Below are 17,394 nucleotides of genomic sequence, written 5' to 3'. Positions count from 1 at the left end.
AGGCTATGACATATTCTGCAACCCACAACTAGAAATTTCCTTTTTTCTGAGTTACTTTTCTGCCTCAATTGTGCCTTTGGAACAGGTTATGTGGGGACAGGATCAACAAAGAAGAGAAGAAGCGTGCAGGCTGACTGAAAACCCCCTGCTCAACTCAGGAAGGAGCACCACTTGCTCCAAAGGTATGTGAGCTGATGTTCTGGCTCTGCTGCTTTTCATCCTTTATCCAGTTTGAAGAACACAGGCTTCACTAGTAGAGTCTTAAACCTCACAAGCAATATAAATGTTTTTTCTCATCTATTTACTTGATTTTTATGTGTGCTTTAGTATTTTTTTTTCTAATCGAAAAAGAATGTTAGAAATAATGAGTGAGAAAGAAGTACCTAGCAATAAAAGCTGCTGAGATGTGCGATTTTTTCAAGCAGTTCTTTTTTTGGTTTTGATACAAACAAATATGGTAGGTTCCCCAGATATGCACTACTAGATGATAATGAATCCTAATTTCACAAATTTGCCTTACCTGTGATTTACAGTCTTTCCTTATCTGTGTACCCTTTACATTGCAATAATAGCTCTGAATTTTATTATGCACCCACTACTGAGGCTAAGCCTTTCTCAGGCTAAGATGAGCTTGTGTTTCTGGCAAAACCCTCTCTGAATTGGTTTTTAGTAGTATCACTTTGAGGCAAGGTCTGTCTGTGTTTCACACAGCTCTGATCAGTGCTTATTAGTAATACTTGTTGGACAGTCACATTGCAGATTAGGCCACATTTGGTTAAAAAAGCCACAAAACTAACAAAAAAAATACCCAAAGAAAACATCTCTCACTACCTTCTTCCACTGTTTTTTTATCTGGGTATGTTTCTATTGCATCTGGGCTGTGCTTGAGGAGATATGACCAAAGGCTCTGGGAGAAGCTTTGCCTGTTGACAAAGATGAAACTCTCTGCTCTCTAGTATGAAACATCTAAAACTTAGGCAGCTTGTCAGGGCTAAAGAGAAAGTTCTACAAAAAGGCAGAGAGAGGGGTGTCTCCTTGGCTAGGCATCAGACAGTCAGAACAAACTATCCTGCAGGAGGACCTCTCCTGTGCTTACAAGGAAGCACCTCAATAGCTTAAGACTGCCAAGCCGTAAAGGGTATGGGAACAGGGACAGGTGACCCAAAAAGAGCAGAATTGTGAGTTTCCGCCGGGGCAGCTCAGAACACAATAAATGGAAGACAATGAAAGGTGGATGTGATCTCCCACTTACTTGTGTGTTGATGCCACTATCCTTAAGCAGTCTAAAACCTCAAGACTCAGTGGTACAAAACAAGTGTTACCAAGGCAATTTGCTTCTACTGCCCTACCCCAAGAGCATTGTACAAATTTAGGCAAAGGCATGGCAAATACCTGTGGGACTGAGCCCAAGCCTTAGACTTGCCTTGCTGTGAGTCTACTACCACGAGCACAACACCAAGCTCTGGTCACACGGAGCAATTTTTTTTTTCCTCATTTTTGCACGCTTCCACATCAGCTACAAATAGAGACAAAAGTACTGCTTTGCCTCTCAGAGAGCTTGACAGGCCAGCGGATGTGTGACTGGTTTCTATGACAAGGAACTTACTTATGGCAATACTCCTAATAATGTCTTCATGACTATTTGTCAGTCAGTGGGAATAAGGCTTTCACTGAGAACGTGGTCCTAAAAGAAGGGACATGCTCTTATTTGCGATGGGAGTGTATGTCACTAACAAGCTATGTACCTTCAGTAGTTACTAAACGATGTTTCATACACTTGTGAGTGGCAGTCTTAACATGACAGATTACATAATATGCATATTCCTGCCTTACCTGGACTGTAGACCCAAAGAGTGAATATTGTGTCTTTGGCATTAATACGCTGGTATGCTTTTCCATCTAGTGAGAACTCCACTTCAAATGTCTTTATACATCTAGAAAAGAAAACCAGACAGCTCAGTAAATACAACTGATAATGTGGTGAGGAATCAAATCCTAATCCCAGGGCATTTCACCACAGAAGGCCAAAAATAGGAAATATTCAACTGACTCATTCCTACCAAGTGTGGGATGGCATGAATTGTCAGCATTAGGAAGAACCATGGCTTCAACAGCCCACAGAACACCCAGACTGAGTTACTATTTTAGGTACTTGCAGAATCACAAACTGTTGAACAACTTTTACTCCCAGATCAGCGTTATCAGGGCTGAAGAGTCTATGGAGACTGGCTTGAAAAGGAGCTAAATCTGTGCTTCCTCAGGGAGTCTGGATGGACACTGTATTAACTCTGACAGTCCACGTACACAGAGTTTCCATTCTGGTACAGCTTGCTGGAGCAAGGAACTGGAGGTTTTCTTTTTCAGCTCACATCCCTTTCAGGGATGGGCAAGATCCCACCTAACCACCTGCTGCTATTATAACTTTTATCATGGATCTTCCTGTCTGCTATGCTGAAGGCAAGTCCCTCAAAAATGCGACTAGATACTGGTGAGCAATAGGCAGATTCCCTTGCTTGGACTGCAAATTAGTCAGGGTTGTGCTCCGTAAGTACTGAATGTAGGTCCTACAGTATGTTTTGTCACACAAATGCACTGTAGCATCTCTCAGGGAGGAAGCTGTCATTCATTTGTGAACTTGTTTCACTTTGTAGGACTGGTGGCAACTCAGAGAGTCATGTGCTCATAACTTGGTTATATCCACTTTATTTTAAAAGCTACTTACTTTGAATTTACACAGCCATCGTCCCACAACACAATGACCTGCCCTTTTGTGAGAGGGATCAAACGAACACCAGTCACCTGTCCAAAGACACATGTCCATGTAAGAAAAGTGAACAAACCAATCAGGCAGGTCAAACTTCTGCATTTATCATTCATTACTAATTATTTGCTTTAATTCTTTCAATTGAGATGGGAGTAAAAACCAAAATTCCTGTCTCTGTGGCTTTGTAGTCTATGTTTCCAAGCTGTCAGACTTGCAGAGGACCTTAAGCGGCTGTGGGCACCACCATGAATATAGGCAGGACTGAATGAGCAGATACAGATGTCTAATCTACAACAGCCGTGATTCCATTTTATTTTTAGCTACTAATTATTACCTGGAGAGCTGTTGCCAAGCCTGGTAGCATATAGTGTGATTTTTAAAAAGATACTGCACTTTCCAGTACTGCTTTATTATTTTCCCATGGGTAAACTTGCATTTATCTCAGTGATGGCTCCTATCACTTGCAGTGAAATGCTTTATCTTCAATTATGCCTTGGGGAGCCTTCTCATGAAAGAAGAATTGCTTATTTACTAAATCTTACATGGTACTTTTAACAAATAATAGGTCCAAATGCTAGTCCAGCTCCTCTTAGTGAGACTTGAAGCAGGAAGAAGTTTCTAATTTGGTGAGTCTGATAGTGGAATACAACACATACTTGATCAGGAACAGATCTGGGTCTTGCACAGATGTGGATAAGAAAGACTGAGGGAACGGGAAAGTCTTGCTTCAGTGTCAGAATGCCACCTTCAGGAAACGGGAATGGGCCTGTTGTCACGGGGTCCTGTGGAGCCGAAAAAAAGCATTGTGAATAATCTTTCATCGCAGCACCTAGGGCCAACTGTTACATCAGTGTAAAGTGACTGTGTATTTACTTTGTGACTGTAAATTTCCAATAGGGTTGTTGCTGATAAGTGGCTTACAGCCATCAAAGTTCTTTAAACTGGGAGACTTTTCTATCTTGCCTGTTTTCCAGCTCTTCAGGAAACAGAGGGTTCTTCTACCTCACAAACTGTGTTGATCAGAAATGCCCTTTACACGCAAACTGTCACTTTTAGTAACCTCCCACAAATGCCTTTCAGGCTAGTGGTCTTTACAAACCACACCTCTGTCACTTACCTATAGATTCCTGGTGTGCAGTGAAAGCTATTGCTAGCTTCAATAGCCACTCAGCTGGTCTCCGAGGATGAGGTTTCACCAGATGGCCAAGAGTATCTAAAACCTTGCTGCTGCCCTTGTTAATTTGATGGCTGCTATAATATCTCACAGGCCTCAGCAACAGTGGGTTATGGTACACCAAAGTCAGAAGGCAATTACTGTCTATGGGCCCCTTTATTTTAACCTGTCTGAATGGGTCTGAATGCATAGGGAAACTATGGGGGAGGGAGATAAAGTGACAGGCTGCTCATATAGTCTCACAGTAAGTAATCTGGGCATGGCTTTTCTCAGTAGAGAGGAGAGAAGCCCTCAGAGAGGACTTATATCTCAGTCCCCTCTGGGGTGCATTCAGAACTGGTGAGGATGAGGGGAAACCCTAGGCCTCCCTGTGAGCCCCTGAGCGATGCCAAGTGACATCTGAACTTGTGCTGGGTAGTTTCTACCTAAGGGAGCTGTTTCTGTTATTGAGGGAGGTTCATTTCAATTCTCTAATACAGCAATTTGTCCCTTCTGTAAAATACACAGGGCCATGTGACTTATTTGGGGAGGTAGAACAGAAAGGGTCTCAAAGCTCATTGAAGTTTCAGAGAGAAGGTGGAACTTGCTCTGGAGCAACTCTGCCTCCTTAGTTAACGGTAGGCCACTAGCAAAGAAGCTGGTCATCTACATTTAGCTTCTTGTATAACACAAATGCAAAGCTATCAGTTGTGTATCAGCTACATTTCTCTTCATGACTGTGAGTGCATTTGCATACATATACAAGATGTGCGTGACTGTGGGCTAAGGAAATTTTGACTACCTGGGCTGATTTCTTGTCTCTTGAGCTGTAGTTAACTAATTCACAAGCACTCTACCCATAAAACACTTAAAGAAAACACATGGTCATACCTCAGCATCCCTTATTTGTTGGAACTGTTGTGGGGAAGGAAAATCAGGGCTTCCTAGCTTTTTCCACTTCAGGTAGGGATTGGTTTTGTTGTTATCCAGGTAGTATGTCACATACACCAGCTCTTTAAGAACACAAATGAAAGAGAGTAAACTCTTTACTTGGATTTAAAGACTAAGAAGAATAAATTTAGCAGAAGATGTCTCAAAGTCACAGAAGTACCATCTCAAAAGTGATTTCAGCACTTTGGAACCTGGCTTCTGCTGGAAAGTCACGAGCCTAGTACTCTTTCAAGGCTCTACAATTTATATTTGACAAGTTTAAATTTCAAGCTAGTGTGTCCGTAATCAGAATTGAAATCCTGTTATTTTTTGCACAGGTGCTGCACACATTTGTTGGACAACTGCATCAAATGTGTAATCATGTGGTCATGTTGGCTTTCTTGGAGTCATCCCAGTAAGGGAATCGTTGCCCGGCAATATCCAGCCAAGGACACTGAGATTAATAGCTTTCCAAAAAGGTACCACTTGCAGCTGCCATTAAAGGCAGGGTCAAAGTGCAGGCATTAGGAAAGAACCTTTCCTAGAGGAGCACCATCATATCTCAGAAAATCTGTGAGTGCCCAAAAGATAAGAGAGAAAGTTAGCACATGAAACTCATTCTTGCAACGAAAGGCAACTCCAGATAAGTGTTACAGCAGATGTTCTATTCTATATATCAATTGTGTGAGCTGTCTACATTATGTTTGTTTACCTCTGAGTTTGGGGAAGTGGGTGGCATTCACTGTGACAGTGCTGATGTTGGATGAAGTCCTGTTATCCTCACTTGAATACATCAGTACAGTAGCTTGCCAACTGTCTGAGCGCTGCATCTCACTTGGGGTGTGCACAGATGCCAGGACACCAATTGTGCTGTTTTGAACGCTTTCGCCTTCACTGCTCTTCACTTCTGCATAAATCTGCTTTTCTCCTTTAAAAAACATGACAACTGTGTAAGCATTCCTGCTAGTCAGTCCTGTATCAGCCTCTGTAGGGTCAAAATGTAGGGTCAAAACATGGGGATCTATAGATTAAGCTATGCTTTAGCTTATTTTACCAGGTACGGCATCCAGTCAAGCTTCTTTTACAACAGCAGAGCATGCACATACTACAACATTTCTTATGCCTAGCAGTTCAGCTAGCAACATCTAAGTATATAACAGTGAATTAGGATCTTTCTTTAGTATGCTGCATGGGTCTTCCAGCTGTGGGTATTTCTTAAAGACGTTTGCAGCCTGATGTGATGGCACAAAAGGGAAGCACCATTCAACAAAAAAACAAAGTAGTTGGCATACAGAGGGTATAAACAATGCAGTAAATTAAATCAAATGGATAACAGACTGTTGGGAACCTCTCTTGGGCTATTAATTTCTCAGAGGAAATGAAGTTTCATTTTCCTAATACAGCTGTCAAACAGAGCATAGGAGAAATCCTGCTTTTATCAGTGTTGAAATGGCTGGAATAATTTCTCTCAGGCATGAAGCTTCTAGGTAGAAGACGTTACTGATGTGCTTTTTAATCAGTGATTACTATACCTAGCAATGCCAGCAAGCCCATGACAGTCAGCACTGGTTTTCGCACCATCTGGACATGGGGTGGCTTTGTATTGTTCATCTGAAAACGTGCTGTCAGAGTCCGCTGTGTGAAGTAATGGGGGTAGTAGCTCAAGAAGGCATTGTCATTACTCAGCAGTGTGTAGTTGATGGTGTTGTTGGCTTTGGAAATGAGCAGGTTTTGATGCTGGGTGATTACCTGCAAAGTCATAGAGAAGACGGAACTTCACCCTGGAGAAAATCCAATGTCTGTATTTTTTTAAAAGTCTTTACCACATGTTGAAAAGAGCTGTCACTCTGCCATTTAGAAAAGCTTGAAGAACTACACTGTTCCTCACAACTCTTGGAGAAATTATTCTTTAAGTGATATATTAACCACTGCAAAATTTGAAGTATCCATAGTTTTGCCAGTAAAAAGTCTCTGACGTAACTATTACTAGTACTCTGCATAAATTATTAATATATTTCCTGGGCTACTTCACTACCAATGATGGTCCTCTGTCTTGAATATTAAATAATTTGGATTTACCATCTGAATTAAACCTAAATGGTTCTCCAATTCTGGAGTTACTTTGTACCCATTACATGAGTGTCTGGGAGCTGGTCCTGGGTTCTGTTCCTCAATAAGTCATTTTACCCACTTGGTGCTAACAGGCAATTAGTTCTCCCAGTATTTCACTGGTTGCTGTGCTGCTTCCCTGCAAAACATCAGCGCTTCCAAGCTCTCTGTTTACCAGATTATCCCCAGGTATCAGAATCAAACAGAACTTCAGAAGGCTCACAACTGAAAAGGTGTCATAATCGTGTTCCTGAAGGAACGCAGGGCTTCAGCTCCTATCCGCCCAAGCATTAATTTTCCATTGGATGTGTCTTTTTTTACCTCTCCATATCACCATGTCATTATAGACACTGCTGTTTGTTCTCACAAACTCCCTGCAATGCAGTGACTGGTTGCTTTGGAGAAGACTGCTTCTGTATGTATGTAGCTTCAAGGAGCTGAGAGGCTTTGTCTCCACAGGAGCAGCTGATAAGACCTAATCTCGTTTCCGGGTGACATACATGCTTCCAGGTTTGGGAATTACTACTTTGCACAGGAGCACTTAGACTCTGGATGCTATATAAGGCAGTAGCTCACAAAGCAACAGGCCTGCAGTGGGAACTATTGCTATGCAGGGGCATAGGCTGAGTTTGCTCTGGGGCCAACAATTCATGTAGGGTCAGGAATACTGAGCATTCTCTTCTCCTTATGCTTTTCTGATCAACAGCAGCAATTACTAGAAGTAATTAATAACAACACGTGTACAGTCATTATCCAAAACCAAAGGACAGGCTTATGATGAGAACTCAAGGGACTTCTTAATTATACTTGGTGTCTCTTGATGAAGGAGCTGTGAAATAATGTCTTACATAAGTGAGGTGATAGCTAGCAGTAGTGAGATGACAGCAATCTTATTGCATGGAGAGAGGATGTGTGAGTATAGTCTTCTCAGGTGGATCTGACTCAGGGACTGCATAAAATATCTGACACATTCTCCAACACATGGAAGGGTAGTTCTCAGTTGTTGATTTTTTTTTTCAGGGAAGATGAAGAAGACTAATACAAACTAAATAAAGCTACTGAAAACAGACTATTCAGGGAAACTCCAGCTGTATCAATACGGAGCTCTCCTTTTTTTGTATCTATTATTCTAAGTAGCTGCTTAAAAACTGAGTGTAAGTCTACTTTTGCAACTACATTAATGCATCAGGAGACCCTACTGTCACAAGATCGTCAATGAAATGAGTTACCTTTACAACCATAGCTGCATAGGTCACATCAGCTCGCCACAGCTGTGGAACAGACCATCCAACCATTGGATCTGCTTCATCGTTGTATATGGGAACAGAAGCAAAATTTGGAAACAGCTTCTGAATTTGTCCAACTGCTTCTACTTCTTGTTGCAAGATGTAGAGAGAACTGCCACCTCCCTGCAACAGTATTTCATATCTGCTTACTGAAAGTGAGCAAACAGTTGTAAACACACAGATGTAACATACAGACATAAACACATTCTGAAAACTTGTTTCTGGAGTCCCTGAGAAGCTGTGGGACAGGTAGTATTAGTATTTTTCCCTAATCCATTACAGCATATGCTGTTTCCATGAACTCCTCCTAGAATATAAATGGAAAAGAGGTAGAGGAGTTGTTTCCCCCTGGGAATTAGGGAAAGACAAATTTGCTTTGAGTTGAAGTCTTGCAACTGAACTTCTTCAAAGTTTTGTTAGAACAGGTTGCCATGCTTCCTGCTATAGATTGGACACTCATCTGGAAATTAACTTCATAAATCAGAATAAAATGTAACTCAGATTGGACTGATTAAAAAAATAGCCTGAAACGGAAATCTTGGACTGACCTTCTTATGGAGAGAGATGTAATCCAGCCTTACACCAGTCTCTCCTGTGAAGAAGTTGGTTCCATTGTAGCAATGACCCAGCAGACTCCAGCATATGGGTGACTTGGGTAAAGGGTGGAAGGAATCCCCAGGCCCTCCAAATTTTAGTAGAGGACTGGCTGCTCTTAATCCTTCTGAGCAAGCATCATAATAGTTGAGAAACCCTGAAGTCCAAGCAGATGCATATATCAAAGATGATAAAACAGAATCTTCATCTCAAACTGCAGGGAGATGTTCCAATTCTATTATTGCATTCACTGGCAGGACCTCACAAACTGGGGCTACTCTTTCCTATGCACTAACAACAGGAGAAGACATCAAAACCTCAGCTGCATTGACAAGGTTCTTCCAAAGGTCTTGTGAGGACAGGTTCCCGAAGCATGCATCTGTCAATGAACAGTTTTCTTCTTACTCCACCCTTCAGCCCCTTACCCTCAGTAACCCATCCTTACTTTATATCCAAATAACAAACTGTGTCTTCTTAGCATAACTCCTGTTCTGGTTTCCCTGTTCTACTGTCCCTGTATTTATACTGATGTTCAAGGAGGGAACAAGATGTAGCCAGTTACATGACCTTAGAAAAAGAGACTAGGTATACTTTTCAAATTCCTTATCTCTCCTACCTACCTTATTTCTTTGGCAGCATCCTTCTTTATCACTGTCACTCCTCCACCCATCCCACAACCTGTTTCACTTCAGTACGCTGGCAAGTGCTCCAAAACATGCTTACCTTTCACTGTCATAGACACGTTGTCAAAGTTGTGGTGGTCTGGTTCATTCCATGTTTCAAAATTCCATTTAGCAACATGCTGCAATCCATACCTATCTGTAGGAGAGGCCTCATTTATCAGTGAGCGGCATATTCAGACAACCCTATCAATTAGTCACTGATCCAGACAATCCTATCAATTAGGGCTGCAGGTGAGGTTCAGCATCCAGAGGTACAACAGAGTACAAATATTGCCTATTTTCAATAATGAGGGAAATGTGATTCTGGTAGTTTCAAAATCTCCCATTTTCAATGAAATGCAGCAATATTTGAAAAAGATGAAAGGTGAAAGGGACGTAATGTAAATTACAGCCTTAATTCAGGTTGGACTTCTGTCTCAGCAGAGGTATTTGAAGCTGGCATGCGGGAATTATTCAGGTTATCATGTCCCAGTGCAAGCTGGTGGTTTACAACCACAACAGCACAATGAAGCTGAAAGTCAGTCCTCAGAGGCAGGCCAAATATGCCATCCAGAACACACTACTCATTCAGGATATTGGTCACAGATCAGCAAAAAAAGAGCCTATTATCCCATTGTCTGTTCTGGCAGGGTTTTTTTTCCTATTCTGTGATGAAATTCAGGGTCTTGAAATTGATCACAATACACAGAACTTTTTGAGGTAGTTAGAAGGGATTACAACAGAATAAATAACAGGGTTTTTTTCATCTTTTTTGGGTTTTTTTTGTAACTTACCTATGTATCTGCTGGCCAGAAGTTTAATTAAGTTTCTCCATCTTACTACCTGTTCTTTATTTTCAAAATCTAAAAAATATCCTGATGGATTCCCCATCAATTCAAATCCTAGAAAAAACACAAAAGATTGGTCTCCTTTTTTTGTGAATGCTGTGTCCTTTTGATTAACAAAGGGGTTATTGCATTATCTGAAACTAACTTGTTAATGAAGAAGCATCATTAAATGGGCTTTCCTTCCTGCTCCTACATGTCCCCACCACGAATATTTTAGATTTGGGGTTGTTCACACTCGTTACCTGTCAATGACTATAGTAGTTGATACTAATACTTAGCATCATAAATACAGGGCTTAGAGGGAACTTTAAACAGTGCATGCTTGCAGAAATTCAGGGGAAGCTATACCTTGAGTATCTGCTTCTCTGGCCCTTTTAGGTACATGCTAATGGCTAAAAAGCATTCTCCTGTTCAAGAGATCCGATTTCCGAATTCATACATCTCAAACTGCTGTTGAAAGCAGCGTAAAATCATTTGTGTTGTCTTAATTTCCCTAATAGTGTTTTGCTCACATTGTTTATATTTACATAGACATGGGGTAAAGGCAAGTAGGAAAAGAATGAATTTTCATCAAAATCAGCTTTGGCAAAGCTCTCTAAGAATGATCACACAATATGGGCAAACAGATGTAGGAAGTTGTGGAGGCAGGGAGCTGCCCTTACCTGGGATTAGCTTATTTTCCCACAGGCGATCCATAAGGTTATCCAAGGCAGTAAAATTGTAGCGAAGTTTCCCATTCATCACTCTGAAGAATATATGTAATAAAAAAAGTACAAATGTAAATATTATAGCAAAGCTGGCACTTGGTTGCAGATGAAAGGTCAGATGGCTGCCTTCTTTTGGCTATCAACATTCACATATAACTAGGGTTCTTGGACCGGTACACAAACTCCCTTCCTCTAAAGTAACAGCTATTCGCCATAAGCAAGTCATGTTTCTTGTCCAATCCATACCCTTTTCCTATTCCAGCAGCAGTAATAGAAGCAATATAATGAACTTGCCTGCTGGATTTTGAGTTTTTAACAGGATATTAAGATTTCTAAATCTTTGCTGAAGTGAAATTTACCTAGACTTTTTTTTTGCTAAGCTGTTTTTTCATTTCTATTTGATTACCTACTGCTAGGCCAGCTGGCTTACACCTTATCTCATATGCAGTCTTTTTTAATGTTCTCTTAATTTGCTTCCTTAGTAGTGCTTCTTATGGGTTTAGGTCCAGCTGAGAAATAACTTTGTATCTTTCAAAGAATGCTGAACTTATGCACACAATGTCTTTAACTTTTACTGCATTGTTAGCATTTGCTTACTATTTCTCCCGTACTCCCAGGATCTCAGGCGGCAATCCTTTTAACCAGCTTTGAATGCATGTGTTCAAAGACTTAGGATTAGCACCATGATGCACCCCTTGATGCAAGTGAATCTTGCAGGAGCACAGGTAGTAAAATTTGGGCATGCACCTGCACTGGAACATGGGAGTTCTTTTACCCAGGGGAAGAAAACTGGTATTTGCAATCTACCTACGATACATTTGAAGATATGTTTTAAATTCCTGAAAGGCTTTTCTCGCCTGGTATCCAGTGAAAATAAATATAATGTAATATCTGGGTTGGTTATTTCCCGTAACTTCTGAACTTGTGGCCTGATTTAACTGAAATCTGACAGGAGGGAGAATTTTTGCCAGTATTAAATGCCAAATAGGAATTGAACTTCTGTTGACAATATTTCGGTAGTGTGACTTACTGTTATTTGGCCCAAGCCACAGCCTTGGCCTGGTGCCCAAATTCTGACCTCAGTACACACTCAGCGAAAGGATTTGTAAGCACCCTTGAGCTAAGTCCACACTTTGTCAAATAGGACAGCTGATCGGGGTTTTGCCAGCGCCTCTCAAAACTGATTTCTCCAGCCTTGCCAGAGCACTACACGTAATTTCTCTAGGACAGTGCAGCCTGAGCACTGCCGTCTTGCCTACTCTTTCCTAGGCACCCTGCCTCTGCTTGGGTAGACAGCTGTACAAGTGAACTGCAGATGTCCCAGGTATGATGGAAGGGGGAGGGACAATGACTTACAGTTCCTGTAACCGATCAGTGCTAGCAAGGCATGCTGGTCACACAGGATGAAAAGCAAGAATGGGGCAGTCAGCAGACCTCTTAAATCAATGCTGGGCTCTGCGCTGAGATTCACAAATTGTTTCAGTGAAGAACCTGCAATAGCAATCCCAAAGTCCTCAGAGAATTAAGAAGGGCTAGTTTTTGACAGAATTGCCTAGTGAATAAAGAAAAGAACTGTGCAACCTGAAGAGGACAGAGTGACATCAGCGTCTCTGACTATGACCTAGAACAGGAAAACAGGACAGGCAAAACAAATGTAACATAAGCCATATCCACTGTACCAGCTCCACCTGTGATGTAACCAAACACACAATCTTAGTCCCAGCATGGTCACACTCTTTAACCAAAGACCTGAAGCTGGCTTGTCTCTTTTAAACTATGTCCTACCACTTGACAGAAATTGTCATGTCTGCAGCCACTGATGGGCTCGACGTTCCCGCCAAAGTTAAATGTTGCAACTGTGAAAGAAGCAAATAGCAGAAAGATATTTATTTACTTTAGTATCCATAAGTACATTTTAGAAGTTGAAGTTGAAGAAGAAGCTGAACTCAAGAATGGCCATTTGGATCTAGGGGGTTTCTTTGGCTTACATAGAGATTAAAAAAAAGTCTGACAGTCCTATTCCAAAGTTCAAAGACAAATACTTTGTTGCAAAAGGTAGCTCTGCTCCCTCAGATCCATTAACTATTTCCAGTTGTACCTTGTGTTCTATTGAAATATTTGCTTACATGCACGCTTACAGTCAGTGAGTATAAGAATGATTAACTCTACTGTCTTGTAAAAACTTAGTAATACCATTTAGATAATAGTAAAGGAACTAGTGTCTTCCTGAGTACAGTCCAAGGTCTACACAGTACTATGTGAAAACATATGGGTAAACGAGGCATTCTATCTGGTGCATGTACACTTAAGATCCCAGCACATCTACATTTTTCCTCCCGTATCAATGAAGTAAAACATTTAAAACAGAATACCATTGCCAGCCATGACTGAAGTGACAGTACTGAGTGTTATCTGTGTAGGTGTAGAGAGGCACTTCTTATGTCCTTTGGCTGATCTGGCACTTTATGAGACTCTTTTCTTGCTCACGAATGAACTGGGTAGAATGCTCCTATTAATAAAACAATTACTTGACTGATAGGGTAGCCGCTTTCTCAGATCTTGATCTTATCCTTACCCATGCTACTTTTCTGATGTAAAATTGATGCTTTTTTTAATAACCTATACAGGATCAATAGAATTTGGGTTGCATGGTTGCATGCCATGTGGTGTCTGGAACCCACGCTCAATGCCACATGTGAGGCACAGCAAGCTAGTATTACTTACAAACATTCTGCATGGGGAAGACTGGCTCAACTGTCAGACTGAGTGCTATAAACATAGGAATTTTAGGAGACTGAAGACCAGATCAACTGTTACAGGCGTGTGACAAGGTAAATTCCTGACCCAGGACAAATGCACTTGGCATTGTCAAAGTTGTTCAAAACAGCTTTGTACATCTGACCTAGGACCTGCTGGTGCAGCATTGTGTACCTATGGTTGGGCCCTTTGTAGCAAGCTCACAGACTTTTACAGTCTTCTACCTTTATTTCGCTTGTTCTTCTTCTGATCTCTCTGCCCTTTAGTCATGGTTTCTAGACACCAATGTCTTATTTATGAACATGCAGAAGGCTGTGTCCTTGTCATTTCATTTGAGTGCTTGCCAGACTTGGATTGTTCATTGTTTGCTGTTGGGCATTTCTGATGTGGAGTGGCAATCACTGTCCTGTCTATGCCTGGCTTTCAAATGTTCCTCAACTGGGCTTTTTCTGGGAGACTTGTCAGATAAGGCCTTCCTCATAATGAGCAACTACAGCTTCCTTTCTGGGCCCAGCATCTGCTGCTTCCCTTCTGCCCTAGGTTGATTCAGTCCAGGAATATGGTTGCATGCCCTGGAAAGCAAGTGCACACACAGACATTGGACCAAATATCTTATCTACAGAGAAGAGAGGGAAAGAAAAAACAAAAAAACAAAAAAAAAACAGGCAGGGAGTGTTTCCCTTCCAGGCAATCTTCAGTCTAGTATTGAATCTCTGATAACATGTCAAGCTAACTTTATCAAACTGTATTGCAATATACTGAACAAAACTTCCTGGGCTTGGAAGCCTTGTGGCTAAGTAGGTCACAGCTTGTTCAGAGACTCAAAGGTAACATGTAAGGTAACCATCAACAGAGCTATTCTATTGAAGAGAACTTTGTCTGGCCTAGGATTGATATGACTGGGAAATATCAATGTACTGGAGTAGTGCCTTTCTCATCCTGACTTTCTCGTTCACTGGGTGTGACCTCCCTTTGCATTTCTGGTAGACACAGTTATCGCGCGTACCCAAAGCTACCATAACCTAGCTTGCTTTCACCAATGTCAGAACAGTCTCTCTTCTGGTAGATTGGCCACAGTAGCTGGCTAACACCACTCCTAAGGCAGCAGAGCCTGCTTACATCCTCACTGGGAGTTTCCACTAGGAAAGACTGCTCACCTAGTGGGCAAAATAGGAAATAGGAGCACAAGGTGCTGGCAGAGGAGAGGTGCAAATGACACCTTAAGAGCAAATAAAATTTTTCAGCAGGGTATTGGCTAACCTCAGACTTGAAAGGCGCACTCCACAAGCGAGCCACCTAAAAAAGACCCTGCTCCATGGGTGGGTTTCTGTTATGGTTTTAGAAAGAAGTGAAAGTGCAGTCTAAGATACTACCCTACTATGGTGTCTGCTGTGATGATGATATTACATATTACTCTTCATTTGATAGAGATGCTTAGCTCTGTGCTAAACCATCTTTGTCCGGCCTTGTAAGCCAGTTCCTGCAAACACACATTCCCTTGGCCATGGTGCCAGGATGTGGACTGATAGTAACACAGTCACTGTTGTTCTGACGAGTGTAAGTATGCATGATAATTAATTTCCCCCTCTCAAGAGCAAATCAAGGGTAAGCAGTTGTTGCAATAGGTGACTACTATCAGGAGCATCCTTAGATACAATGTCCCAAGGAATTGCTTACTCCCTTTCTAGAGTACATGATGCCATTTTAGGGATCATAAAACTCCAGAAGAGATATAATGCCCATTGAACCTGGAGAGGAGCTTGGTGTTCACTGGAAAGATGCAGGAACAAACATTGATAACCTATGCCAGTTCAAAATCTTGCTGCTAGCAGGTTCTCCAGAAGGAACTGTCTGCAGAAGCAACTATCGTATTTCTTTAGCCAGGAGAGCAGGCTGGTGAAGTGCTAGTGAAGCACGTAAGCTGTGAGCACAGCATCAAGATGGAGGTCAAAAGCTCTGAAAAAGAAATGTCAGCAAGTTTATCTTTTCCAAGAGGGCAACTTGTTGCCCTCCAAGTCCCTCTTACAACACAAAAGGATCCTGCCTCCTTGTTTTTTACTTACTCTTGCAGCTACGAGGAAAGAAATTAAGCCAGTTTAAAGTTCAGGCTGTTACAAAGACCTTGTTTGCTCCAAACCCACGAATTTTCTCCATAAGTTTCTTGTTCTGCTGAGTACTTCAGAAATCTCCAGACCTTGAAAGCAGGTCCTAAGGGACTGTAAGCACTATGGAAATGATACCTCAGAACATATGAAGGGCAGAATAGCCCTCATTAGCATTCACTTTTACAGGGTCTGCCTTCTCAGCAGTTATTGCTCCAGGTTTCCTCAATGTCAACCAAAAAAAACCTACTAGATTGATACTGCAGGTTTAAGCACAAGATCATTAATGAATAACTATGAAATCAGCAGGCTCCTGGGTTATTAACGAACAACACTTCCCCCTTCTGAAACCAATGGAAGCTGACAATACAGTCCTCACACCAGAGCTGCTTCTACCATGTTCTTGCTCCGCTCGCTCTAGCTTCCTGTGACCATTACAGGTACGGTAAATCAGCTCCCTTTCATGAAACCCCTGTATCCCAAAATAACCACTATCACTTGACCTTTTGCAGGTTCAGGAACACTGATTCGTCCTCCTCAGCAGCCCCCAGGCCAAACACCAGCCTGTGCTTTTCACACACGCTCTGCAGATCAAAAACCTCATTCAGAGGCCTTTTCAAAGTTGCAAGGCCAAAGATTACTCCACCCACACTAAAGAACTAGCATATTTTATCACTTCTGGGTTTATTTATTAGCATTACTACTTCTCTGCATTTACTTCTCAGCTATATCATTTGTGTAAGTGGGGACTGAAAATCTGTTTGCTTTACAATTACGGCATAGATTCTGCACAGAGAAGACTTCAGTCCATGCTGGGCCCATACTACGCATAATTCACCCACCCTATATCGTGAATGAGTCAGCCCAGCAACAATGGAAGGATGCATTACAAAACCACACAGCCAGGCGGCATGCAGCCCTTGCTGATGTCACAGCTTGTCACAGTTAATCCATCCACACAACCAACCAGCATGATACATGCGCAAAAAGAAGGATGAGGATGAATCTCTGTGGTTTAGGAACAAACTGGCTCCAAAAATGCAAAATACAACATCTGTTATTTATTGGAAATCACTGCCTCTGCTACAAACCAGCCAGGAGGCTGCGCATTCAGCTGAATCTTTTTATTTTTTAGAATATATAAAAATAGAATTGACTTTGATTTATAGAGCATCTTAATTAGCTTCTTTCCTCTTTGAAATCAGCGTTATTTGATCTTTACCTTGCAAAGCAACTCACAAAATCCTTGTTGTGATCTGGCTAAAACTGACATGCAGAGAAGTGCAAGCAAACAATGAATGCTTTCAAGCTGATGCTAATCACGGCCTATGATTTTCCGTTTCTTACTCAGCCTGCTTTTGTGAGCACAGTCTCAGTCCTTCTTTCAGCAATGAGCGTGCTGTGTGTGGGGGGAAGAGAGAGAAAGGCAGACAAAGCATCAACAGCTTCCTGTGCCGAGGTGAGTTAGTTTGCTAGGAAAAT

General features: G+C 41.6%; 2 protein-coding genes across 4 annotated transcripts in view; one reads left to right on the top strand and one right to left on the bottom strand.

Annotated features, from left to right (window-relative positions):
* Nucleotides 1-17,394, bottom strand: part of IDUA (alpha-L-iduronidase) — a 49,311-nt gene that overhangs the window by 3,911 nt on the left and 28,006 nt on the right. The window contains exons 2-13 of one of the 2 annotated variants that reach the window (XM_063319415.1): nucleotides 12,410-12,544; nucleotides 11,009-11,091; nucleotides 10,293-10,400; nucleotides 9,560-9,655; nucleotides 8,791-8,993; nucleotides 8,186-8,365; nucleotides 6,380-6,596; nucleotides 5,560-5,775; nucleotides 4,809-4,930; nucleotides 3,421-3,546; nucleotides 2,723-2,799; nucleotides 1,834-1,934 (exon numbers count right to left, since the gene is read on the bottom strand). In XM_063319415.1, coding sequence (XP_063175485.1) covers nucleotides 1,834-1,934; nucleotides 2,723-2,799; nucleotides 3,421-3,546; nucleotides 4,809-4,930; nucleotides 5,560-5,775; nucleotides 6,380-6,596; nucleotides 8,186-8,365; nucleotides 8,791-8,993; nucleotides 9,560-9,655; nucleotides 10,293-10,400; nucleotides 11,009-11,087 — 1,525 coding nt within the window. In that variant the 5' untranslated portion in view covers nucleotides 11,088-11,091; nucleotides 12,410-12,544. The remainder of the gene's footprint in view (nucleotides 1-1,833; nucleotides 1,935-2,722; nucleotides 2,800-3,420; nucleotides 3,547-4,808; nucleotides 4,931-5,559; nucleotides 5,776-6,379; nucleotides 6,597-8,185; nucleotides 8,366-8,790; nucleotides 8,994-9,559; nucleotides 9,656-10,292; nucleotides 10,401-11,008; nucleotides 11,092-12,409; nucleotides 12,545-17,394) is intronic. The other variant, XM_063319414.1, reaches the window with a different exon arrangement.
* The window catches only part of SLC26A1 (solute carrier family 26 member 1), a 38,785-nt gene that overhangs the window by 301 nt on the left and 21,090 nt on the right, over nucleotides 1-17,394 (top strand). The window contains exons 2-3 of one of the 2 annotated variants that reach the window (XM_063319408.1): nucleotides 86-182; nucleotides 17,264-17,371. In XM_063319408.1, the coding sequence (XP_063175478.1) occupies nucleotides 89-182; nucleotides 17,264-17,371 (202 nt within the window). In that variant the 5' untranslated portion in view covers nucleotides 86-88. The remainder of the gene's footprint in view (nucleotides 1-85; nucleotides 183-17,263; nucleotides 17,372-17,394) is intronic. The other variant, XM_063319409.1, reaches the window with a different exon arrangement.

This window comes from Chroicocephalus ridibundus, chromosome Z, assembly GCF_963924245.1.
Source record: "Chroicocephalus ridibundus chromosome Z, bChrRid1.1, whole genome shotgun sequence".
Lineage (NCBI taxonomy): Eukaryota > Metazoa > Chordata > Aves > Charadriiformes > Laridae > Chroicocephalus > Chroicocephalus ridibundus.
This window is presented reverse-complemented; position numbering and strand designations above follow the sequence as displayed.